Source organism: Acanthochromis polyacanthus, chromosome 15, assembly GCF_021347895.1.
Source record: "Acanthochromis polyacanthus isolate Apoly-LR-REF ecotype Palm Island chromosome 15, KAUST_Apoly_ChrSc, whole genome shotgun sequence".
In the NCBI taxonomy this organism is placed as follows: Eukaryota; Metazoa; Chordata; class Actinopteri; family Pomacentridae; genus Acanthochromis; species Acanthochromis polyacanthus.
This window is the reverse complement of record NC_067127.1, coordinates 19,037,944-19,063,827: the sequence shown is the minus strand read 5'-3', so window position 1 is coordinate 19,063,827 and position 25,884 is coordinate 19,037,944. Positions and strand designations below refer to the sequence as shown.

The following is a 25,884-nucleotide window of genomic DNA, read 5'->3' as shown; positions in this document are numbered from 1 at the left end:
CAAACTTTTGAACGGTCGTTTATATTCGTAGTCTCCAGTAAGTCAAACTACCTGAAAAATGGTTTTGAAGCTCATAGTGGCGGTTCCATAAGATGATATGATCAGCGATTATTTGCTTGAATATGAATAGTTTTATATCCTGATCGAATTTCCACTGGTCAGCTATTTATAAATTGACCAACCTTCATAGTTGTTGTTATTGGGGAATTTATCTTAAGAGATGAAGACAGTTGTTTGTGCCCAGCTGTAAACATGTTTGTTTCTGCAGTTAAGTTGGACATTTTAACATGGAGATCTATGGGGATCAACTCACTTTCGGAAACAACCTCAGTGGCCATTCAAGTTGTTGGCACTTCTGAATTACTAGCTTTATTTTCCAGCCTTGAAGGTTGCTCTTCTACCACTGTCATATCAATGCAATGTATAGAGAAGGCACATAATGTCTGAACTGAAACATCTTATTAAGAACTTTGGTGTGTAAACAGTCTCTCCTTTTCCTACAAAGCTACAACCCACCAGAAAGGGAGACCAAAACTGTGTAATATCAGATGCTCTCACATAAAAGTGACTTTACCAGGTATTTAAAATTAAATGTACATCCATAAAAACCCCAATAAAAGTTAATTATGTATAAATGAGTTTTTTTTCTTAAATTTATTTAAGAGGGTGCTACCATGCATCTAAAGATGAATTTAATGTAGGCTGAATTGCCGCTGCCTATTTGGACTGTAACTACAGTATTACCAAGGTATTAATTGATCAATAACAAGTGTGGAGCAGTTTCTTTCCCTCTAATCAAGCCTGCGTTTGTAATTACCTGCCGTACAGTAGGTGAGTGTTCTTTATATAGGAACTCTGCAATAAATTACCACACAAGCCAGACTCACTGAGGTCTTTCTTGGGACAAATCAAGGTAATGTTAATTACACCATTAAATTCATTTTCTCAGTGTAAATCCCCTCCGGCTGCTCTAGATCATGCTGTGTCCGTTCTTAAGATACAAGGGGATTTCAGGTGCATAGAAATAAAACCAGGTCAGTGTAAGGCATACAGTACAGGAATGTTTATACAATATTGCAAGAGGGAGGTCATAAATCCACATGTTCTTAAAATCATTTCAGATCTTTATAATTTTGATATATTTTGCAGGCCCTGACAGGTCAAACAAAGGATGTCTTCCTCGCCCTTTTCTTTCAGGTACCTACCCTGCTTAAGATGTCATTACCTCTGTTGGGCCTCTTAAATGGTTCCATAAAGAAAACTGAAATATTAATTAACTTGGTTAATAATTCATTCAGATAAAATGCAATATGTGGTTTGCAGAATGAAGATGAATACATAATGAGTGCATGCTCAGCATATTTGTGCGTGGGAATGTTTTTATTTCACGATAGCAAAAGAAGAAAATTAATTGAAAGTTCATCTTCATTTTTTTTTGTTCTACAAGTTATGCTCAATGATAAAATAGCTGCTTTCCAAGCAGTTTTGAACTAAGAAACAATTAGGAGAGCGTATATGTAACCCACATAGTATAGTATGGTTTTTAATTATGGAGGAAGTGCATTTAAACAGTCTTTGTAAATTAGAACTATTAGCTTGACCTAATTCCCACAGTTTGAGGAAACTGTTTAAAACATTTTGTACTTTGCTGCCTGAAAACTGGAATCATAACCTTTGCTTATTGTGTGATGAACGCCTGCAGAATGAAACAGTGCACTGATAATTTCATGAGAAGTTTTGTCACAACTGAAAATATCCACTTGCTGCTCCAGATGTCACATCAAGTCTCCACCAACAACAGCGAGTGTGTGCACGTTGCTTCAGTTAGCACCGGAGTGCTAAAGTGTTCCCACACCGCCACACTGCAGTGTAAACACTGCTCATCCAAACACTGTCAAACTAATTTCCTCACACCACCGAGGTTCATTTTGGCTTTCAGATGAATCAATTCTTCCTCTAATTATCAATTGTGACACCCATAATCACTCGAAGACTGTCGCACTAAATAAATGGCATGTCTTTTGTGTTATAATTCTGTGCATCTTGACAAACATGACCCATTAAACAACCCTGTGGCCTTTTTCAAGAGCGATGATTACACTAATTAAAACTGCAAAACATCTGAGAGGGCTGCAGACGTGCCAGAATTAAGCAGGTCATTAAATCAGCCAAGGAATATGTCAACATCCACGCTGCCTGTCGCTCCCACAGTGTGTTGCTTTGAGGGGAAGGGAACAAAAATACCTCTTGTGTGCAGGAATGTGCTCATAATTGACATAATATCATGTGAAAACTAGCATGTTAGGTTTTTCTACGGAGGGCCTGAGACGCAACAAATAACATTTGACAAAACACATTTGTAAAACAGAAAAGCCGACAAACGCTGGAAATTAAATTACATTCAGTTATTCTGAAATGTTTGTTTAACCCTCCTGTTGTCCTCATTTACGGGCACCAAAAAATATTGTTTCCTTGTCTAAAAAAAAATCCAAAAATTTGGCAAAAATATCCAAATTTCTGAAAATTTGCAAAGATTCAGGAAGAAAATTCCAATAATTCCTTAGAAGTTTTATTTTTTTAAAAATCGACCAAATGTGGCAAGAAAATTCTTGTAAATACTTTCAAAAATTTTGTAAAAATTGTCCCAAAAAATCGAAAAATGTCTAAAGTGATTAGATTTATATACCAGTAAAACTTTTATTTTCTTTAAGAACATTCACAAAAAAAATCAATCATCAATCATTGTGGTTGATATTTTTCTGAATGTTCTTAAAGAGACATATTTTAACATTTCTTTTTTTCCACTAAAAAATTTTCAAAAATTTCCCCAAAATGTTAAAAAAAGTGGACATCAGATGTTTCACTGTGAAAATGTTTTTTTCCCCCCACATTTTTAAACTAAAACGGGTCATTTGTGACCTCCAGGATGACACAAGGGTTAAAACATATTTCCTCCGATTTTGTTTTTGTTTTGTTAATTTAGTTCTCTCTAATTCTAACAGATTTTGTAGTGTAATCAATGTTTTTTATGAAATGTCATAATGCTGCTTTGCCTCTCAGGTTCACTGTATAAAACCCCGCCCTCCAAAAGGAACCATAATTGAAATAAGTGTGAAAAAGTTGAATTTGCATGATAAAACACAACACTGCAGCTAAAATTTGATATGAAATACGTGAACAATAGATAAACAAAGCCCCATTCCTCTGAGCTACACTGTGCGCTAGGTGTGAGGTGTTTTGAACATCGCTAGCCTTTTATCAGCAGCATCTTGGAGATCTCTCCTTGGAGTTAATCCTCTTCTAGCCGGCGATAGCAGCGAGCGATAGCGCCGACGTCTCGTTACCAGCGACATATGTTCCCGTTCATACAACAGCAGCTTTCCAACCATTTAATGGGATTGTTGTTGTTGGTTTTTACAACCCCGCTTTACACAACAAACACTTTTCCTAGAAGTGGTTCGACATGTGCCCAAGGAATTTGTCTTTGAGTTTCACAACAAATCAGCCTAGGTCAGGGGCTAAGACTGGCCTCCAGTAACAGACTATTGAAAACAGCTCCTCAACACGACGATAGGGGAAAGTGGATTTTCCAGCTTAAAAGCAGAATCATCTCTGCTCAAGGCATTATGCTGTGTTCAAAGAGATTAATAAAGTGAGATGCTATTGATACGCCTCTGCGCTGCTCTTGCATCAGCGCTGGTCATGTTCGCTGACATCTGCTAGCTTTAAAAAGACGTCTTTAACATATGGAAAACGCATAATCTGATGCTTTTTGGCTGTTGTTTCTGGCAGCCGCTTCCATGGAGATGATTAATGTAATCCAAGAGTAGCTCAAACAGAACGTCACTTCCTTGAAAAACTCTTGTGCATTATCGATGAAATATGCAATAATCACACCTGCAACCACCACTTCTCTGTAAATAAACCTTTTTATTAAGCAATTACTCAAAACTTTAAAGGGCCCTAAATTTTTTTTACTTCCCTTTGTCCCATTAATAAAGCATCTCTGATGTTTCCTCACTCCTCAGTCAAGATATATTTTTCATAGCACTCATCAAAGTGAAGAAATCCCATGTTGTACTTTGATGTGCTTAACACAGTTTTAACTTGCGTCTCATTACAGAGATAATTAATAGTTTAATTAGCACCAATTCCCACCAACTGACAGCTTCTCAGACATGCGGTCATGTGATGAGAAATGATACAAAAAGCTGCGGTTTTAAAAATTCTGTGTTTCTACGCTCCTATCTAGGTTTCTTCAGCTCAGGTGTTTTGGATCATAATTGCGTACAAACTTTTAATGCTGATGTTTTGTTAATTTTCCCTCGTACTGATTCAGCCTACGCAGCAGAGCTATGACAGTAACCCATCTCACCAGGGGACAAAGTGCCCAAATATGTGCAATGCAAACAACTTAGGTGGATTAATTTTAATTCTCATTACCTTGAAGCAAAGCAATCATTTTCTATGGTTTGAGAAAAAAAAAGCATGCATTATGAATAAAAGTAATTATCTCTCTTATGCTTCTTTTTGCATGCTGTTTGCAATTAACACTTCCTGGAATCTGAATGAGCATTTCACAAGTGTTGAGTAGCTGCGGAGGCAAAACGCTGCAGATCAAAAAGGATCAAAGTAACGGAAAATCGATGGGTTTTTAGACGAGTTTACAGATGCTGAAGAGTGCTCAGCGCACAATGAGCGGCAAGTGTAGGCTTCGAGAAACAGCGCGTGGCTCTTGTTCAGCCCGAGAAACAATAGCGAGTCTCCCAGCATGGGCGAGGGCCAACAGCAAAGCCTCTGTTTCAAACTTCCAGTTTACGACTGCTCACAACAGTTTACAGCAGCCAAATTTCATTTTCTACTCCCAAATCCTATCGCACATTATCCTGTACATTGCATTAGAGCCCTAATCTTTCCTTTCTCTTCCTCGGAAGAAGAAAGGAGCGCCTTCATGATTAACCCACTTTACAGCAATAAATAAACGCATCATCCAGTAATGTACACCAGATTTAATTTGAAGGGGAAAAAAAGAGGCCAGAACGCTCAAATCACTGAAATGTAATGAAAAATAACACAATGCAGACACCAATGGGCGCCTTAGGAATTAATTTGAATGCTCCATCATTTTTTCTCTCTCTTGTACGCTGTGGATTGGGTTTTTTTTTCCTCCACAGCCAACAGCGTGACTTCCCCCTCCTCACATGCTGCTGGTGTGAAGTCTTCAAAATATACAAGAAGAATAAAAAGAAACACGATCAGTTCACTATAAAAAAAAACACCACTTTTATCAAATTAGCTACAAAAATCAAAGTCCTGCTTCTTTTCCTCCATGTTTCTCACATGTAGCCCATGTTGCTTTTGGTTTCCCATCGCTTCTTTGCCTCAAACCTGCAACACAGAAACACATTCAATCACTGGGCCCTGTATGAATGCATTTTAGCTGTCAACTTCAATCACTGCATGAGCAATCACTCAAAGTCCGGCTGATTCAGGCTTCAGTGGCTCCATCGCCAATGCACTTGAACCCAGAGTGCCGCATATGGCAGAAATGATGGCAAACATAAACATGAGGACAGAGAGAGACGTCGTACCCCCAGGCTATTTGCTTCTTCCTTTTCTGCGCTGCCCTCAAAGCTTCCTCTTCCTGTTTGCGTTGCACAAAGTCACGGCAATCAGCGGCTTGAGCGATTTTCACAGCCATCTATTTAGAGGCAGACAGACGAGAGGACCATTAGAGAATGGAAATCAGTTTGTGGCAAGAAAAACCTTCCTGACTGATGTGTGAGGGTGGCTTCTTCTTGTCTCTGCTGCCTCCTCCACACCACAGCAAAACCATGAATGCTCTGCTGTCCTACACTTCAGCAACTTTTACATGACAATACGCATACAATATTGGGATTGGTGATAAATGCAACACACCTTAGACAGAGGAAAAAGAAGGAAAAAGTGTTAATGTGCTTCACCACAAAGGCATGCATTATATATATATATACCAATGCCAAAAAGGAATATAATGTGGAACGAATAAACTGATCATCTGAAAATCTGTCACGTGTAATCACATACATACACTACTGTTCAAAAGTTTAGGGTCACCCAGGCAAGTTCATGGTTGCTATCACACTTTTATTCATGTGCTAACAGAATTGCACAAGGGTTTTCTAATCATCAATTAGCCTTTCAGCGCCATTAGCTAACACAATGTAGCATTAGAACACAGGAGTGATGGTTGCTGGAAATGTTCCTCTGTACCTCTATACAGAGCTAGAATAGTCATTTAGCACATTAATAATGTCTAGACTGTATTTCTGATTCATTTAATGTTATCTTCATTGGAAAAAAAAAGCTTTTCTTTCAAAAATAAGGACATTTCTAAGTGACCCCAAACTTTTGAACAGTAGTGTATAAATGTGACATTGCTGGATAAGTAATTTAACAGCTGGAATGTTTTATTCAATGTACAGTACTGTCTAAGATCCCTCTAAAGTGCAGAAATCGGAACAAAAATAAATGACCAATACTCGATGTGGCCACAGAGTGCCTTTACAACAGCACCAGATATCCTTGGTAGTTGGCATTAATGGTTTACAAACATCTTGGAGACCTTCTTCTGTGGGTTCGTGAGACTCATTGTCTTCTGTCTCTTCATGTCACCCCAGACTGACTTCATGATGTTCAGCCCAAAGGTCTATGGAGGTCAGACCATCAGTTGCAGGATCTTTCTGGACCCTCCATTGTAATACAGAATGATAAATTTAAACATTTAAAGTGGCAAAAATTTAAAGGTGGAGTCTGCAATTCCAATCAAATACACTTTTTGGCAAATTCCGTGAAGATCTCTTCCCGGTCTAGTAACTGTCTGGTCTGATATAAAACCAGGTGTGCAGCTGTAGCTCTGTTAATGTGTAAATGGGAAACACAAAGTGGCTCACAACATTGTTCCAGCATGTTCTGTACCGTACGAGGTGAAATGGGGCAATGATAGCAAGAAGAACGGTTACTCTGGTAAATGCTAACTCTAGAAAAATGCTAACTAGCTAAACATCAACAATCTTTCTGAAGAATCATGAACCGCATCTTTCAATCTCTGTCTTTGTAAAAAGAAAAAAAATGCAAATTTCACAATATTTAAGTCTGTTCTTTAAGAAAAGCTGTGAAAATTCACATTTTTTTTTTTACTTTTTCAGATGTACATATTTTCTAAAACAATGTCACTGTGGGAAATGATGAGCATATTTCACTCCCATCTGACATTATGAATGATTAACTAAAGAAACAACTGTCACACAGTGATTTTTGTCGTCTTCTCCAGAAATTCAACCCGTCAAACTGTTTTTAATCTGCATATTGTAAACACCTCTAAATGGGAATAGCCAGTGAAAAATGAAATAAGAAATAAACATAACAGTGCAATAACAAAGGTGAATATGAGAGTAGACGTGGTTTTTTTGTGGCTGTTGAAATGCCCCATAGCTCCACAAATTACACCAGCGTTGTTTTACTACAGTTGTTCTAATCTATTTTGCCTTTTGTTTGAAGTCTCTCCCACACATAATTTCTCGTAGATTGCTCCTTTCATGTTTAATGTGCAAATGAAATAAACAAGCAATGAGAGAAACAATGTCAAGCATTTTGACATTTTTCTCCCATCTCGAAAATGCTGCACATATCCAGAAATGCATTTTTTCAGCTCGTCACCCAATGTAAAAGAGACTGTTTCTGTTTTGGAGTAACGCAGGCTGCTGCTGAAATCAGAAGTGAAGAGAATGACCGTGACTGCAAGAGGCAAACATTCAAATCCCAGGGAAGACATGTGTGTATTGTGAAGCAGAATAATCCCAATAACCCCAGTCACACAGAAGCACAGGAAACAAAGGGAAAAATCCTGCCTCCTCTTTCACTCCTGAGATAGGTTTATTATTCAAGCAAAGGCAAACTTTGATAAACAACTTGGAACAATTTCACCAAACCTTTGGGTAATTCTCTGTAATATTCAGAGTACAATCAGGGGGGAAAGAAAGTCTTAAGGTAATGAAGAAATGTGCCACCACTGCGCCACTTGAAAAAAAAAAAGACCTGCTGGAAAAAAAAATGTTTCAATTATAATTAAGTGGGATAAACTTTATTAGAAAGACTGAAACTAAAATATCTCCTAATGCATGCTGGGATTAAGCAGGTCAGAGCGAGCAGGCAGGAAAAATTAAACTCTAAAGGCTTTTTATCACCATATTTCAGGAACCAAGGGTGTAAAATGTTCTAATTTGGGATACATTAAAAGCCATAAAGGTCTTTCAAAAAGATTAATGGTACTTTGCTTGGATTTAAGATAAGGGCTTCGGCTGGCTGCAAGTACTGGGCTCCGGCTGGGCCCTCAAGGCATTCATCTATACAGTCACTGGAAGATTTGTGAGAGCGTCTGCATAACCTGAAGCGTGCATACTATGACAGCTCTCCAGTTCTTTGCCGTTTTATAGGTTTTAAATTCCTCAAATCATGTTTTCTCCTCTAAAAGAGAGTTATAACGAGTGATTGCTCTCACATTTGCAGTTGATTTGCGAGCAGATAAAAGCGCTCCAGGGTGTTCCCCGCTCCTTGCTGAAGTGGCGTAGGTGCTAAACGCCACCGAGAGGCTCCGATGCATGCGGAGATTATAAACCACACGTTTATTAAATTGTTGACAAATCCGAGAACAGCTCCTGCTCTCAGTGTTTGGAGAAAAAAACACACACAGACACACACACACTGGCTCATTCTGGGAGCAAATCAAATGAAACTGCACGATGCTAAATGGTTTCATTTGGAGATTTACAGACAGAGCTTTTTCTTTTTTCCTACACTAGGATTACCCACATTAACCTGCTCTCCTGTGGGGTTGCATTTGAAATGCAAAAGGTCTTGAAAACACGCCTTCCCTAAGCAAAATTAAAACCCACTTTCATGCCCCTCATTTCCCCCTCTTTTAAATTCACAACATAGCCTTTCCTATATTTAAAGCATTAAAGGTCTCTAATTTTTTCCCCCTTTTTTTTTATCAGTTTAGTCTACACTGCCTGATTGTCTTTACTGGGGCTCAACATTAATGTCAACCAAGTTACCTAGGAGACAGAACAGATCAAAGAGACAAAAAAAACCCTCAAATGTCTGATTAATCAAGCCTGCAAACAGCTTATTTCTTTTAGCCTGCATGCAAGTATGAAAATGAGATTCCGAGAGCAGTACATTGTGCAGATTTGTTCATTCTTATCTGAACAAAGCCAGCGGCAGCTTATTTCATGGATCACTGGCACTGTCAGCGCTGTGGCGCCGAGCAGGTGACGGCTCCTCTTTCTGTGGCGAGAACAAAATTAGCAAAAAGTCGGCACAAATTAGCCTCTCATATTTTCAGTAATATGACATTATTTTTCATTTACTTTTTTGATCCACTTTTCAGGATTTTTCCCCCTCCCCTTGCGTGCATCTTAGTGCCAAATCCTTTCACATCAGAGGCTGGTGAAAAATAAGAATGGAAGTACAAAGCAGGATAAAGGCAGGAGACAGGAACCCTCCTGCATTCTTTGTTTATGTGGCTCCTAAAAGGCAATTCTTCCCACTCCACTCCATATTAATGTACAATTAAGTGTCCATCACAGGCGTATTTCTGCACCTTGTTTCTCTCTCCTGTGTGGCCTGTGCACAGCCCTGCTAAAAACAAGGTTTATTCAGAGGATTAATTCTCTGACCTTTGGAAGATTTGAAGGGAAAAAATTCATGCTGCACAATGCTGGCACTGCAGCAGCAGCAGCTTAAGGCCACTAGGAGGGTTAAGTCAATAGTACCGTTTTCTGTTCATTCATGTTTGGGTCGTCATGGAGATTCAAGTGGAGACCCAAACATGGGGCCTTGATACAAAAAAAAAATGCATTTGCTGCTGCGTAGCCCATACACAATTCATACCGAGTCTATCTTAATAACATTTCCACACTTTGTTTTCATTTGTGTGTCTGTTTTATTGCGTCATTTCGGAGGTGTTTGATACACGAGTAGCACAGGGATCGCAAAAACATTGTGGCAATTAAACAGCAAGTGCAAAAAGAACAATAGCTGAATGAAAGATGAGAAAAATACGTCTCCATGTGGATAAAGTGTTAAAGCTCCTATTAACAATATGAAATAAATGATGGCTTTAAGGAAGAAATGGCCTTAAACCCATTCATAAATTTCCTATCCAGGAAGCCTCTTCCAATTAAAACGTGTGAGAGGTGGATTAACAAGGGCTATATGGCTTTGCCTCGCTAAATCACCTCCCCGAGCTGCTCTGCTGCATTTGACGTGTAAACGATTAATGACCAGCCTAATTCCCTTATCACACTACCTTAATGCCTAAATAATGTGGCCTTAGTCAACTTTGGAAAGCAGGGCTATATAAGAAAGGAATGAATATCAGATTAGGCAGCTTGTGTGTTATTTCAGCATAATTTGTTGGGACTGAGGCGGAGGGGGGAGAATGAAGTGTCTGTGGCTGCAGAGCCTCAGTGTTGCAGCAACACTGGCAAGGTCAAAAGATCAAGGGGTCAATCAGTGCCACCCATATAGCATTTGAAAGGAAGGAAATACAATGTTTCATTCACTTAGTTCATTTTAAAGTCTCTAAAGTAAAGCAACACACCAGAGAAAAGATGAGAGATGTGCATCAAGCACAGAATCCCCTGATGTGAAAAACAAACAAACAAAAAAACCCTCCAAGTTTATTTTCATTATTTATTAATCTACAGTTTATCTACCTGATTAACTGTTGAGTCTAAGAGCCCAGTGATATCACTTTTAATATCACGGAAGACAAGAAAGACAGACTTATTTTTTAAAAAGTACTTGTAAATTTAATCATTTGTAAAATTTGATAGCATTTAAATTCTTTTCATCTCAGTGAAAGTCATGAGCTTTTTTTGCAAAATAAAAGAAAGATACTTTTAAAATGCTGTGAAATTACTCCTGCGCTAAAATGTTTAAATAAGTTATAATAGAGAAAAGCACTTCTTGACAATTGAATAATGAGCAGCATTTAACTGCTGTAGTTTTCTGAAGTGGAGAAAAGGTAATAAAGTTAAACTATGTCTGCAATTAGTGATTTTTTTTGTCTAAATGATTAATCTACAGATTGTTTTCTTCATCTACCAAAATATATCTATCTATCTAAAGGATATCTTTCATTTGATTTTGTCCAACCCAAAGTCCAAACACTAAATTATTCAGCTTCCTGTAATTTAAGACAATAAAAAGCGGAAAATCCTGACAAATTCAGAGGTTCGGCAACTTAAATGTTTGGCATTTTTGCATTTAAAGTATATTAAATGATGAATTACTTCTGAAAACAGTTGGTTATTAATTTAGTATTTGTCAAAGAAGAACTTGAGCGGTAATTTTATATACCGTAGGGTGGTTTTATTTATAAATAAATCATATTTTATGAGCTCATTATATGTTTTTTGTGTAAAATCTTATTCTATAATGCTACTGATAACTGTATCTGTTAGATAAAGGCAGTAGATTGCAATATTTCCTGCTCATGTGCGTTGGGATCTGTTTATTAGCTGAACAATGGCTGCTTGAATAGACAGCATCAGAGGACAAACAATTATGCTGCTAAATCTATGACAGTCCAAACATCACCTTCATGAGTTATATTCCCACAAAAGTTTGTCGGCACGGCCTCATAAGAGCTTTTTGTAATCTTTTCCTCCACTTTGACAAACAGAATTACATGGCAAGCAAAAAGACAGCCACTCCAGGGAAGGCGCAGAAGAAAAGCCACGTCTCCATTTTCTTCTCTAGTAATCTGATGCTAGATACACATGACATGTCATCTTTAGGGAGCAGACAAAAAAAAAATCTCTGAAAGTTCGCCTGCTTTGTGCACATTCCATTATCTTGCCTCTTCTGAGTAGGGTAGGCTTATTAGCAAGCTTTGAACTCACACTTACAATAATATGCCATCAACAGTTTTATAAGCTAATTAGAAAAAAACAGTTTAATTAATGAGTGACTGGCAATAAAATGGCAATCATGAAAAAAGAAACCGAGGGTGCTAAGCTTCCACTACCACCAATTAAGGCCTAATTACAAACAAATTATATATGTGTTTTGCTGTGGGCTTTAATTAAAAAAAATGGCTTTAATTAAAAGAGAAAACATGCTAATTAATTAAACAGCACACAAATCTACATTGAAAAGTATGCTTTGTCTATCAAGTAATTAATGAAATACAATAATCCAAATGAGATTCCCAGGCATTTGATAAAAGCTTAGTACCCATTTCAAAATCCATTTCAAAATTAATGGGCGAAAATTTAATGTGAGTCATCCCGAGATACAATAAAAGTTCATTCAGTGATAAATTGCTTATGCTGAAGGAAAAATGAACAAAGAGGAGAGTTTCCCTAAACTCTCTGCGAGGTGGCCCGGGGGGGGGCGAGCAGGGGAGACAGAGGCAGACTCCTTCTCTGATGTGGGGCGGGGAAAGTCAGGATCTGATAAAGCCTCACTTCCCACAAAGGCACTGCTCATTAATTTTTTGATTACAAACACGGGGCATGGCAGGGAGAAGGTGGCGAGAAGAAAAAAAAAAAAAAGGTGTTAAATAACATAAATATCATGAAACACTCTTAGTTCAGCTCTTTGTTTCAACTAAGCCACCATGTCTCCTCTGACAAAATGCTGCGCCACCTTTGTTTCACAGCATTTAAGCGAGGCTTTCCAAAGGGTAGATTTCAAGGACAGTGGGGCTTTTCCTTTCAGCTGCTGCTTCTATTGAAATACGAGCTTGAACATAATGAGGGATATTATAACCATCCACATGTTCAAAAGCTACAGAAGCCATAAAGGGCTTCAGTTAATACATATTCATGTGGCTAATTATTGGACCATCTAACTGTTGGGAGAGACCAATTTTGAACCATTTTGACTAATCATGATGAGGTCTGAAGAAAAATCCACCAGGAAAAGGTCCATCCAGACTGCAGGAAGGCAGCGCTCATGAATGAGGCTACATTAGGTTAACACAAATACTGCTAGGGGTTTCAACAACATTCACAACACAACAGAAATGCACTGTGCTTCTATACTCCATTTATTTCTGCAGAAACAGCAGACAATAAGACATTAAAAAGTGTTGGATAATAAAGGTAGATGTAATGAGGTAAACCTGAGTGACACCAGAACTGGACGGAAAGCTAGCCAGTAAATTAATGATTAAATGACCAATTCTGAATACATCCATGAGGTCAGCTGATTGGAGGAAACATTCACAAGACTTCAAATCTCATAAAGCCTCATCCAGTTGACTTCTGTGAACTGTGTTATCAATTGCAGCAGCATCATAGGCAGGTTAAACGATCTGCAACAACTATTGCGACTAGATTTGCAAGATTGTTTTTTTAGCCGAGCAGTTCAATATTCAGTATGTAATAGATGCTTACCCTCGTGTTGTCCTGCGGGTCTAAACTGACCCGTTTTAAAGTTTGAAAATGTGTGCGTGTGTGTGTGTGTGTGTGTGTGTGTGGGGGGGGGGGGGGGTTATTTTCACTGTGAAACGTGAAACTTCTGCTGTCCACATTTTCAACATTTTTGGGAAAACTTTGAACATTTTTTGGTGGAAAAAAGAAATGTTAAAAATGTTTCTTTAAGAACATTCACAAAAAAAAACATTTTATGATTTTTATGTGAATGTTCTTAAAGAAAATATTGGAAGTTTTACTGTTATATCAGTTTAGATATTTTTAGGATTTTTTTGGGAAGATTTTTACAATTTTTTTGAAAATATTTACGAGAATTTTCTTGCCAAATTTGAAGGATTTTTTTAAAATAAAACTTTTAAGGAATTACTGGAATTTTCTTCCTGTGGGATTTTTTTTTTTTTTTGCTGAATTTTGGATATTTTCCAGACAAAGAAACAATATTTTTTGGTGCCCGTAAATGAAGACAACAGGAGGGTTAAATGTGATGAAGCATTACCACATGACACAATCAATACACACACAAGAAGAACAGCATGAATTTTTAAAACCAAAGGCTTTAAACCCTGGGCCAGATTTACTGCATAATGCTGCCAAACTGCAGCTTGTAAGATCTGCCAATTGTTTAAAATTACAATTTTGATAAGAAATCGATTTATTTTCAGCTCTAGTTGACACTTGGTAGTGTTTGGAGCTCCAACCAGAAAAGAGTAAAACTGCCCCAACAGTTCAACACTTGACATGTCTGAAACATACAGCGTGGATGTTTACTCCTCAAAAGAAAATCTGCATTTTAAAACATACATACTTCTTTGTATTTGGGACCATTTACAGGTGTGCTTCTTTCTCTGGTGGTTCAAGCAAGGCCAGCAGCAATCCAACTACTTTTTTTTTTTTTTTTTTTTTAAATTTTACATATTGTTTAGCTCCTGGAAGTCATGAAATGGACTTGACATCCCCCATTGTGAGAGGCTATAGAGAGCTTCTGTTTTGAAGTGGTAATGCCACACTAATAGCTGTGATGAGTGCTACAGGGGAACTGTAAGCTCTAACACAGCATGACGGTCTTTTGTCAAGAAATATACCCACTTACTGTATATAAAGTACAGCGACTGACAATTTTAAAGCAAGTCGGTGGCTCTGTTTTATGAAACAAACAGTTATTGTAAGGATGATGCTGAATGAAATACGACAATCAGAAGGAAGATTGGTGTGGCAAAGTGGAAAGCAGACAAAGCGAATTTTGCCTTGCTGAGTTGATTTTTATTTTCTCGATTTAGGGTGCAAAGATCATTATTTGTGTAGCACTAAATCTTCATTTGAAACACCAATGCAGTCTCAGAAAATCATTTCAGTCCACCTTTATAAGACTTGATACAGTAAATTGTCTAATTTGACTCAATGAATTTAAGGTGGTTGGGATTTTTAAACTGCTCATTTGGTAGTTTATCATACCAAAGTAATCTTATTTTATGTGCAGATACAGAAAGCACCTAATGAGATCCAGGAATGAGGTCACATAAGGTGTTCCATGGGGATCAACTTTAGAGCCTTTACTCTTCCTAGCTTAATGATATTAAATCTAGATGATCATGAGTGCGTTATGTGTGTTGACAGGAGCAGAAAGGCAACAAAAAAGCATCCTGTAAACCAAAATTGAACAGACAAAACGTGTTGATCAAAATATCATATATTAAAAAAAAAAAAAAGACATGCACTAAATCTGTTAATTAATATTTTGTCTTAATTTTCCAAGGCTTCCTTTCTGATGTTTGAGTGTACAAAAAGAAGAAAAGGCAGAGCTGAGTTAGTGTAGTGATCGTCTGAAACCTAACAGCATGCCTTGCTGAAATACTGCAGCAGACTTGCCATTCATTCTACTTATTGTAATGCAACAATAAGTAACTTGAATGAAGTAATCCAACCTGGTTGTATGAATGATGTATTGTGTTATAGTGCTCTGCTAATTAGATCTGTGCTGGTTCCTCCTCCATCCTTTCAGAGCTGTGTTTGCCTGTTTGTCTTGGTTGAGTATTTAACTAATTATTTTTTATTATTGGCCTTGTTATCAACTATTACATTCCTTATAGGCTATAAGGCTGATGCAGTCAAAGCTGGCAACCATGCTACTCACCCTTCTCCTATGATAGATACTGTTAACAAGAATTCAATAATAACTGCACTACATAATTTCGGTTGTGATGGCAACCACTGCGTGCTATTATGGATTTCACCGCTATGTAGCTGCAGATGAGATGACCTGTTTGAATACCTGCATGTTGGCAAAAATAGACCAGCCCCACCAGAAAATGCCCAAACTTCTCAATCTATTCCTGTATGCTGATGATGTGGCTTTGTGACATCAAAATGAGGCTGCTGAAACTGAATACATTTTACTAGCTTAATTTTTTACTGCCATCTGCAAAGAATTAATGACAAAAGTCGATATCTTAGTGCATGACTTTGGTGCTTTATTTGATCCAAATATTCTGGTCAGTCTACTTTTACAGAAATTGCCCAGAAATCTAATGCCTGATTGAAATTCACAAAGGGAAACAGAGAAATGTCAGTGGCAAACACTGCACAATTAATCACCGACAGACCAAACCACAGACTCTGGAAGCCCCACAGTCTTCTGCGGTACTCATCAGTAATCATCTTTTTGGCTCATTTACCAGGAATAGCTGAAAAATCTGTCTGTCAAATATGAGCCGCTGGATGCTATCAAGCCTCCTGACAGGCTTTGAGCCGTTTATACTGTTATGTGTCAGTCACTCCATGTTATGCTAATTACAGAATTAATTAGCCCACATGCAACTTGCTGCAGTGTAAAATAATGTGCAGTAATCAAAGGATGGAGACCCAGTCTTCTTAATTGGAGGACTTGCACCTTTTAATCTACTGAACTACTAGGACTGCTTTAGAGGCAAGAAGCTTTTCACATTATTTTGTGTCTTCTTAGGCTTGTGAAAAGAAATCTAAACGTGCCGAGGAGGATCAACAGACATCTTTATGAGAAAAGAAACCCTATCTGCACAGTTTAAAGAAATACATTAGGGAGCTTTGTCTAAGCAATGTAGACACTAATAATATTTTGTTACCTAAAAGGGGATGGGATTTCTTTGCACCATCTTTGGAGGCGTCAGTACTTTCACTTGAAAAACCAAACATGTCTTTATGAATTAATCTAAAACAAAGACATTCAGCCTTGGGAAACATTGAAAAACTGTAATGAGAATAAAAAACCTCAACCTGCAATATCCAAGCAGCGCGTCTCAGAAGTTTGACAGATGAAAGAGCACATATCTCGGAATTTGTAAGGAGCCTTCAAAAAAGGTTTGTACCAAATTGTTTGAATGTTCAGATTAAAAAAAAAAAAAAAAAGAAAGTAGAGCAAATGGAAATCATTAATTGATTTGAGGGAGCTCAAAACAGAAGAAACAAACATTTTCGTCTTATAAAAGAAGGGATTCTGACAGCAAGCTCTCTATCTTCCTCCCATTTCCCTTTGCTTTGAGGAGATAAGTGGGAATCCGTTAGATTGAGGATGAAAATACACTAAAACATTGTCATCCAACATGTACCAGCATTTTCTTTACAAAACAATGCCTAGAGGGACAAACAGGCCTCTTTAGTTCTTCACAGCTGTCGGAATGCTTTTGCATTTTTTGTGAAGAAAACCTGTTCCTACCATTCCAGTGAAAAGCCTGCCACAATCATGTCTCGGTGTTATGACCGTAAACAAATTAAACATCTAAGCCATTCCGTACCAAATGAGCCACTCAATTATAACCTTGAAATTGATTCTGGCCACAGTGGAGATTATTGATCCTCTAAATGTTTGTCACAGTGCTCCTGTCAAAAGTGAACAGGAGCGCTGTAAACAAACACGTTGGTCTTAAAGCTATCTGCATTACAGGCTGCATCATTTAAGATATACTATAATCCTTTCTAACTGATTCAGAATCCTTCAGACTTTTTGGCTTTTAGCTGCCATCTCTTGTCCTCTTTTTTATGTACCATACACAGGACTGCCTTCTTTTCTGCTCAGAAGGAAACACGTACAACTTTGCATCACCTAGGTTTTCGGGATTTCAAAATGGTCACTTCTATACTCTCTTGAAATGAAGTTATCGCTGCTAAACAATGAGCTGTGGCTGCCAAACTGCTGTCACATCCCATCACGGTCCTGGCAAGACACAAGGCAGGTGCCAGGGAGGCGAGAACCTCAGCTCAGACTAAAACCAATCCACCAGCGCTCTAAGAGGCTTTCTGAAAGTACAGCGCAGGTGCCACTCACAAGAGCTTACATTTAACTCCCCCATATTTGACCACTCTGCTAGCAGTTAAGATGGGAATATGAAAGGGCTCTGATGCTGCACATCAACGTCTATTACACACTACAGATACCGGGGCACATATGTAATGCCAATTCAATGAATGGTACAACTGCTTTTTTCATTTCAAACACAGAACCTTGTTTTAGGAGCCAACATGCCGGTACTCTTTTAAGAGGGTGACATTTTACAGGAAAACATTTACCAGTTAAATATTATGAAAACACACATTTTATACTATTATTTACGGTCTTTGGTGCCATTACACGCTGAATATCATCTTTTTGGTCACACGTTTTCACGTATGTTGTTTCTGATTTGTGATTCATCCGTGCAGTCTTATTGAATAACAAAAATAGGGACGACTATTTCAGGCAGTGCTGGTTCTACTACAAGTAAAACTTCTATTATTTTTCTCTCGGATATTGCTACACGATTCCCCATTAACTCTCAAATGAATCCTCAAAACAAATCATAGATTAACGACTCTTTTAAAAAAAAACACACACACACAAAAGGTGACATAGAAAGACATAAAAACGAAAGAGCAGAAGTTGGCTACAACTCAAAGGTGAATTTTGCTGAGAAACAGCCAATCGTAGCGCTGGGAGCAGTTGCCAGGCAACCAATGGAAAGGTTAGAGCAGGTTAGCTGTTTCCAGTCTTTGTGCTTAACTAAGCTCACTAAGACTACTGGATTTAGCTTCATATTTAGCATGCAGCAAAGGACTAGCACTCTCAAGTTAATTTAGGCATGTATTTATTTTTATATTTATATATTTTTATGCAAGTTTATGCCCAAAATGTTGAAATATTGCTTTAAATCAGTTCATTTTTGGATACACAGTTTTGGAAGAATTAAACAAGTATGAGCTCCTTTGTCTGAAACTAGAATGGCAAAGCTTTTAAATAAATGTGTGCCTCTGACTAGCTTCTTCTCCGTAGCAATGACGTCTCATGGGTATTGCAGAAGAAAAAAAAAGATAAACATATCTTGGAAAAAACTATGTTTAAATAGCTCAAACTGGTGGCCAAAATCTAAACTCATAGGATTGTGACATGATATGATTGATTCTTGTGTTTCTATGTCGAGCAAAATTGAGTAATTAAAAGACAAAAGTAAAATGGCATTCCATTAAAATATTTCTTGAACCAGTGGTCCCTGGTACTCTGCTGAAAACCTTGACCGACAATAAAACCTGAGCCTGCAGTATGTCCCATCTCTCTGTTGCCACTATTATAAAATGAAAAAAGCTGATGTGATGCTGTAAGCAACATGCATCATAAAACAAAGAAGTTTAACTTTGATGCTTCAAGTGCGGCAATTCCCCCCAGTGGAGAAGTAACACCGCGGCTGTGTGTCTTTTTAACCACAATTATATGTGTGTGTGGGCTACATTTTATGCTAAATTAGTTTCAAACCACTTGATCCTTGATGCCTGCCAAGGCGGTTAGTTACAAAACTTCAGGCACTGCATTTAGGGACATGTACACTTCAAAGGTATGAAACTCTTACCTGGAGAATGATTTAACAGTTGGCTTGAAAGCAATGTACCCTTCATTAAAAAGCAGAGCCAAAAGTCCTTTAGACACTGCAGCACTTCAAAACTAAGGGGAGGGCTTTCCATTAACTCAATGGAAAAGGGCTGCAGGACTGAATGGTGGATGTCTGCGTGTGTTTTTGTTCCTCTATGTCTTTGCAGCAGAAATGGCCACGGATCCATTAGCCTGATTTGTCACAGCGGGAGCACCCCAAAGATCTCTTATCAGCACAACGTACCTCTCGAGTGGCGAGTCTGTCGCTCATCTCCTCCGCCTTTGCAATGTCCCCTTCAGCTATGGCCCTCTCTATGCTCTTTTCTAGGCCGGACTGCAGAAGAGGGAAAAAAAAAAATTCAGATTTTTTTTTTTTTTTTTTTTTGAAATGGGGTAGCGAGAAAAAAAAAATCAAAGAGTAACTTCAAAAGTCCTCAGGGCCTTATTTTTAATATGATTGCCATTACTACAAATATGTAGATTTTGCTTCACAAATGAAAACCTTTTTGATTGGATATTAGTGGGGAAATCTTAGAAATGCTACAGGAGATTACCAAACATAAATGTGACTCTTTAATTACACATTTCCATTACAGGCCTAAGCAGAGGGGGGTGCGGAGGAGCCCCCGGTTACTGATGGCAAGGCAGTTCTGCTGTGATGTGACTATCTGAGGAAGCCGAGCACCAGATTTCTTCAGCCCCAAAAATTTCATCATGGTACAAGAACACACCGGAAAGAGGCTGTAATTATTAATGTGTCCCCTCTGATGTATTGTTGACTCACTGTAAAAGAACAGGAACAATACCATCAGGTTTAAAACCACTAAATTAGCAGAACTATTTTCTTTGCAACTGTAGTCGATTCACGTCGCTTTAGCATGCTTCATTTTGCTGCTTATACAGTGAAGCTGACATTAATACAACCTGACTCGTGATCTCAATTATCGTCTGGTGCATCTCGCAAACAAACATCCTTCATGCCATGAAAAGTGTTTAAGGTCACTGAAGAAAGGCTGCTGGCAGATGTATAATGACAACTGGCAGCTACACAATTTAGTTTTTCCTCAAATGATTGTGTGAAAGACTTGCCAGAATTAAAGAAAAATATATATAGATATATTAATTACAAGTATCTGCATTTGAGGGATGAAGGAGGGTCTCATTATGTTCATGTGACAACTTCTGTTTCATTCAGCTTGTTAATCATTTCTTTTATCCCTTCATAGTCAGCCTATTCAAAATGGGGCTAAAATCAGCAAAAATTTAATTTTATGCTGCACTGAGATAAATTAAGTACAAAATACTCCAAAATAATCATTAAAGGGACTTCAAATTGAAATGAGAACAGTTTTTACTCGCTGGGTCAGTCATAACATTCATCAAGCTTGCAAATATTTTGCTTCATTGGCAATTTGCAAGCCTTTGCATAAAATGTTCATTCATCTTTAAGTGCAGAAATGCATCTGAAAGGATAAAAGTTTGGTTCTAATTTTTTTTAAAGTTATGAATTCGACAGAAGAAGCAGCACGTTGCTATCTGTTACCAAACCATTCATTTGAATGTCCCAGCTGCAATTACAGAAGCTGCACCAGGTAACTCTGTCTTTCTTTTGTCAAGCAACATTTAGATTTTCATTATGTTTTAGCGGGGAAAAAAACTACATCTCACTTTAATCTGAACCACACTAGAAAGGAGATTCATCCTAATCTTATCACTAAATGTAGCTGAGCATAATCCCTAATATTCTTCTCAGTGTCAGGCTGAGTTACCATAAGAATTCTTCTAATCCATATGTCAGATCACATGAAACAATGAAGAGATACAGTGGCACTGAAACACAAAGGATGTGAAGGTGTTAGTAACGGCGACGACAGACACAGTGTTAAACCTCAGAAGATAAGTTGGAAGGCAGTCTTTGTTACCTTCGGAGGAGGTTTGGAACATGCAGGGGGATGAAATCGATCATTTACACCAAAATACTGCTGCAGCTCATCCCAGGGCTTCTCCCGCTTCACCTGACACTCTCTGCTAACAGACAAAATGTTCATTACATGTAGAACTGCATTACAATGAGGCAAAGGACGTTCACTAGTTCCACTCAGTGTTCGACCTTTAACTGGACTTCACCTAATGCTGAAACCAGATCTACGTTTTCATACTTCACTGTAACATTGTTTTTTTGAGTTTATGGGAGTTAAATTGAACTCTAAATGTCTGACATTGCTGATGTCACACCGGATGATAATTAAAACTTGCAGACATGTAGATGATTTAACAATAACGATCGCTGTTTTTTGGATGTTCCCTGCCAAACCCATATGCTGTGTATCATAAAACAACCATTTACCAAGGTAACCAGTGGATTCACTTAAGGTATGAAAATCGTCTTGCTATCATTACGTGAAAATGTGAAGACTCTGATGTATTTGGTGTAAACATCCACCTGATGAGATTTTAGAGCCATCTGCCAAGGAGTGTTGCATTCACCAGCTTTTGTTTTCCTTGCAGTCCATGTCTTTAGCTGCGCATTTACTACCAATACTCGCACACAAGTTGCTTGTATATTTTGACAATTAGCCGCAGAAATGTGTCCCACTTAGGTTTCCTATTTATAGCCAGTTAATTACTGTAAACTGCCCCATGTGGCCATTCCAATGTGCTTGTACCTTGTCTCTGTAGGTTCCTCACTCTCTGCTCCTGTTAAATGACACACAAGACATAGTTAAAGGTTTGGAGAACAATTTGATACATGCCATCACCAGCCAAACAGAGTGTTAAAGTATACTTGGTGTATCAAAAGTAGAGGTCGACTGACTAACAGCCTGACTGATTATCTGATGTGATATTCAGCATGTTTCTGATTACTGGTATTGTTATCTTTCGTAACACAAAAATGTTGGCTCTGATGCAGCAGCCTCTCTCTCTCTCTGGTGTTTCACCCACATCACTATCTGAATGTGTACACGTCATGAGAAATAGCCTATCACAACTGCAGGATAAAGGGTGAAAATTTAGCTTTTTAATTAAACATTTGTACAGTATCACTATTCAGAGACTTGCCAATGAAGTTAGGTGTTTGGGTATGTGTTATTCTATATTACTTGACAAGAAGATATTTTAATTTTTACTGTAAAATGTAGATTGGTTACACTTATTGTCATCACTCTCTTTTAGAACTAATAATCATGATTGGTATTGATCCTGAAAAAAATACATCTACGTTCCTATCATGAGCAGGGCTGAGTATTATTATCCTTTTCTTTCCTTTTGTGTCAAATACTAATTCAGATGCTTTTTGTCCCCAAAACAGGTACAAAAAAAAAACAGAACTGAATTTCTACTGTAGTACCTTTCTTGTGTCGCCTTCTTCTTCTTCTTCCAGGGACTTTCATCATCTTAATTTCATCTTTCTGCTTCCGTAGATCCTGGAATTTCTTAAATAGACACACTAATGTAATTCACAATATCACAGCCCTTGAATTATTTTCTGTTGCACACATACAATGCTGTGTTAAAGTCTAACAGGGCTTCTCAGCCTCTCATTAATCACTTCAAGTTAGCTGTTAGCTCAAATTCAAGGAGGGCTGGGGATACTGGAGCGATGGCAAGTGTTAAGGATGTAACTTTGATAGTTAGGTTTACTTCTACAAGTCCAGACAGCAGCGCAACCACATTAGCTTGCTTGTAGCTCACACAACAAACGCTTTAGTTTAATTCATGTATACAAAAACGACATACTTGCCACATTTCCTGGGATATACCAGGCATGCTGCATGTCGGAGAATCACTGTCAGCATCATTGGCAGTGTTAATCGGCTGTGTCTCCACCACCGAGCTTGTGTTTTTCGCCGCAGAGCTCAAATTTTCAACAGAGCCCTTTTCACCCTCCCTTCTCTCCTCCACATCCTCCTGCTCAGCCTCTTCATCTGGACTGAGGTCGTCTTCGGTTAAACCTTTAGGCAGGAGTCCGCTGTACATAGCGAGTCAAAATTTTACGTCCATATTATACTGTAATTTTTAATTATACTAATATTAAAACGCTACGAAATCGGTAAAACGACAGCAGTTACTGTAGGAGACTCTCATTTCCGGGTAAACACGGTGACGCTGCTCGTTAGAAAGCACTCATTGGCTGAAACCGAGCAGCGCTTAGTACGCTGCCCAATCAGAACTGTCTTACCAAAGCAGAGCACGCAGACGAAACAAAAGCTCCTATTGGCTGTTTTCTTTTTCAGAACGGTGTTTAACAAGTTTAGGTTTTGTTTGTGTATTTTGGCTAACATGGCGCGTTTATGTGTAACTGACCGGGTTTGATGACACTTTAGCTCACATTTAAGGACATTTTAGGACTTGTAGCACTCTAAGCTAGCTTTTCCTGTAAAGTAAAGTGAAGAACAAGCTGTTGTGGACCATTTCTAATTGAGGTGAGCCAGGCTACTGACAGGTCCGTGAATTACCAGGAATCATTCAAATGTTAACCTATATTTGTGTCATGTTCTCGGCGAGATAAGCTTCCTTCTATGACCAATGGTTCACAATTTGCTCAAAGTGCTCTGGGCATTACATTATTATTAGAATGATTAGCATGCAAATCTTGTATAGCCCCTGGCACTGGCACAGGCATCTACCCTTAAATTGCTCTTTCACACTCATTCACATTAGGCTTTCTTTTGGTTGCATCTTATTGCAGGGCCAGTAATATACATAAATTATAGCCTGTAGTTTATTTGCCATATGAATGTAACATAAAGAGAGAGGCATATAACGCCATGTGTACAGGTAAAGGTCAATAGCCAGGCTAAGGTGGGCTGGACACTAAATTCAGGAAAAGAAAAGAAGTTTCTGGAAAAAAAACTGTTGAAGTTTAACCTGCAGTATTGTGTCCTATGCTTGAATAGACATAGAGGGATAATTTGTTCACTAACTTTAACAGTATTCCCGACATTTCAAATTTAAATAAGCCACAGTCTTTGTCAAAGCATTAGATATAAAAAGGATAGTGTTGAAAAAGCAAATCAAAATGAATTACAAACAATTTAAATAGTTGAATAACTTTGAAAAGGATTTAATCAAGCAAAAATGTAACATATTTAGTGGCTTCAGATTCAAATAATTGTGAGTATTTCCTGCAGCTTCTCTCTATTTGTTTTGCTAAATTAAATATGCCAAAGCTGTAGTCATGAGTCTGTTAATCAGTTAGTGGTCAATTATTGAATTAAGCGCTTTTTAGATAATTGATTGTTCAGTTGAATATGTTTTAAAGGAAAAAAAACATCTAAATTCTCTGATTCTAGCTTCTCAAATGGGAATATTTTCAGATTTCCTTCCTCCACTATACCAATAAATTGAATATGTTTTGATTTTTGTTTAAACAAGATATATTATCTTTGAGAAGCACTGAAATTATTACTTTAAACACTTTCGTACCTTTTACAGACAAAACAACCAATTGATTAAATGATCAAGAAAATAGTCAACAGATTAATTGATATATAATAAAGTAATAAACTTAAAACCACAACTCAGATCTTTGGAAACTTATAATTGACCTAATTTGTAAGCTAGACACTTAAAGAAAATAATACGTTATTTAACAGTGACTCTAAATCATCTAAAAATGTCAGGTCACAGGCTATGAATCAGACCAGACATTCAATGCCAGCTTTCAGTGAGACATTTTGGTCTTTAACAAAATAGTTTTTAGGTCTTTTTGGCCCCCATGTAAAAGAAATAAAAGCTGGAGACCTTGCTCTCTCCTTGACCTTCCTCTAGCCGAAGATGAGAGATTTACTCAGTTCACTTTTGCAAGCTGCAGCGCATATTAAAGTTGGCTGATACGGCTTATGCTATATTGAATGTCATCTGGAACATGTAAAATCTCTATCTCATCCTCTGAAATATGCAACCATTAACTGGTATCACTCACTCAGCATTATCGTGACTTTAATTACGTGTGTGACAAGTTGATGAGCACATCAGCGTCTGAAGGTAAATGAGAGTCACAAAGTCCTGGTAGTACTAAACAATTTTGGCATTACAGGTCTGAATCATTTCCTTATTGATTACTCGACTTTGTGTTCTATTTCACACTTGAATTAATGTCTCTCAGCTTTCCCACCATCCATCTCCCTGTGTCTCCCTCGCTCGCTCTCTGTGTCTCTCTCCCTGGCATGTGCTCCAGTTCATTATTTCTGTCATTTCTTGGTAATTTGGAGTTGGCTGTTTAAAACTTAGAGCCTCTTATTAAGTTTTGGCCATGGTGGATAAGAGGCAGGACTGTAAGAGCACAGAGATAAACTAATCATCTTAAAACCCTAATTATTAGTATCTTACTGTGACAGACTGTTTTTGCGAGCCAGCCAAATTGAGCCTCAAATGAGGAAAGGCATATCTGTGGAAGTGGTAATAATTTTAAGTCATCTCGATCTGGCTTGGTGTGGCAGAATTCATTAGTGCAGATTAGCACTGTGTGTACAAAGTAAATGAGATATCTAATAGCAAACGTGGAGGTCTGGGGACTCTTAA

General features: G+C 37.9%; 1 protein-coding gene across 2 annotated transcripts; it reads right to left on the bottom strand.

The window, feature by feature from the left end:
• Positions 1-3,910: 3,910 nt before the first annotated feature.
• On the bottom strand, positions 3,911-23,475 carry fam204a (family with sequence similarity 204 member A). 2 transcript variants are annotated; one of them, XM_022196325.2, is made up of 7 exons: positions 23,098-23,475; positions 22,709-22,793; positions 22,026-22,056; positions 21,282-21,387; positions 19,604-19,693; positions 5,592-5,701; positions 3,911-5,388 (listed from the first exon to the last, which is right to left on the bottom strand). In XM_022196325.2, the coding sequence occupies exons 1-7, from the start codon at positions 23,335-23,337 to the stop codon at positions 5,337-5,339; spliced, it is 714 nt and encodes a 237-aa protein (XP_022052017.1). In that variant the 5' UTR covers positions 23,338-23,475; the 3' UTR covers positions 3,911-5,336. The 2 variants fall into 2 exon arrangements, with proteins under 2 accessions (XP_022052017.1, XP_022052018.1); XM_022196326.2 differs by having other exon boundaries at positions 21,282-21,384.
• Between the last annotated feature and the right edge of the window lie 2,409 nt (positions 23,476-25,884).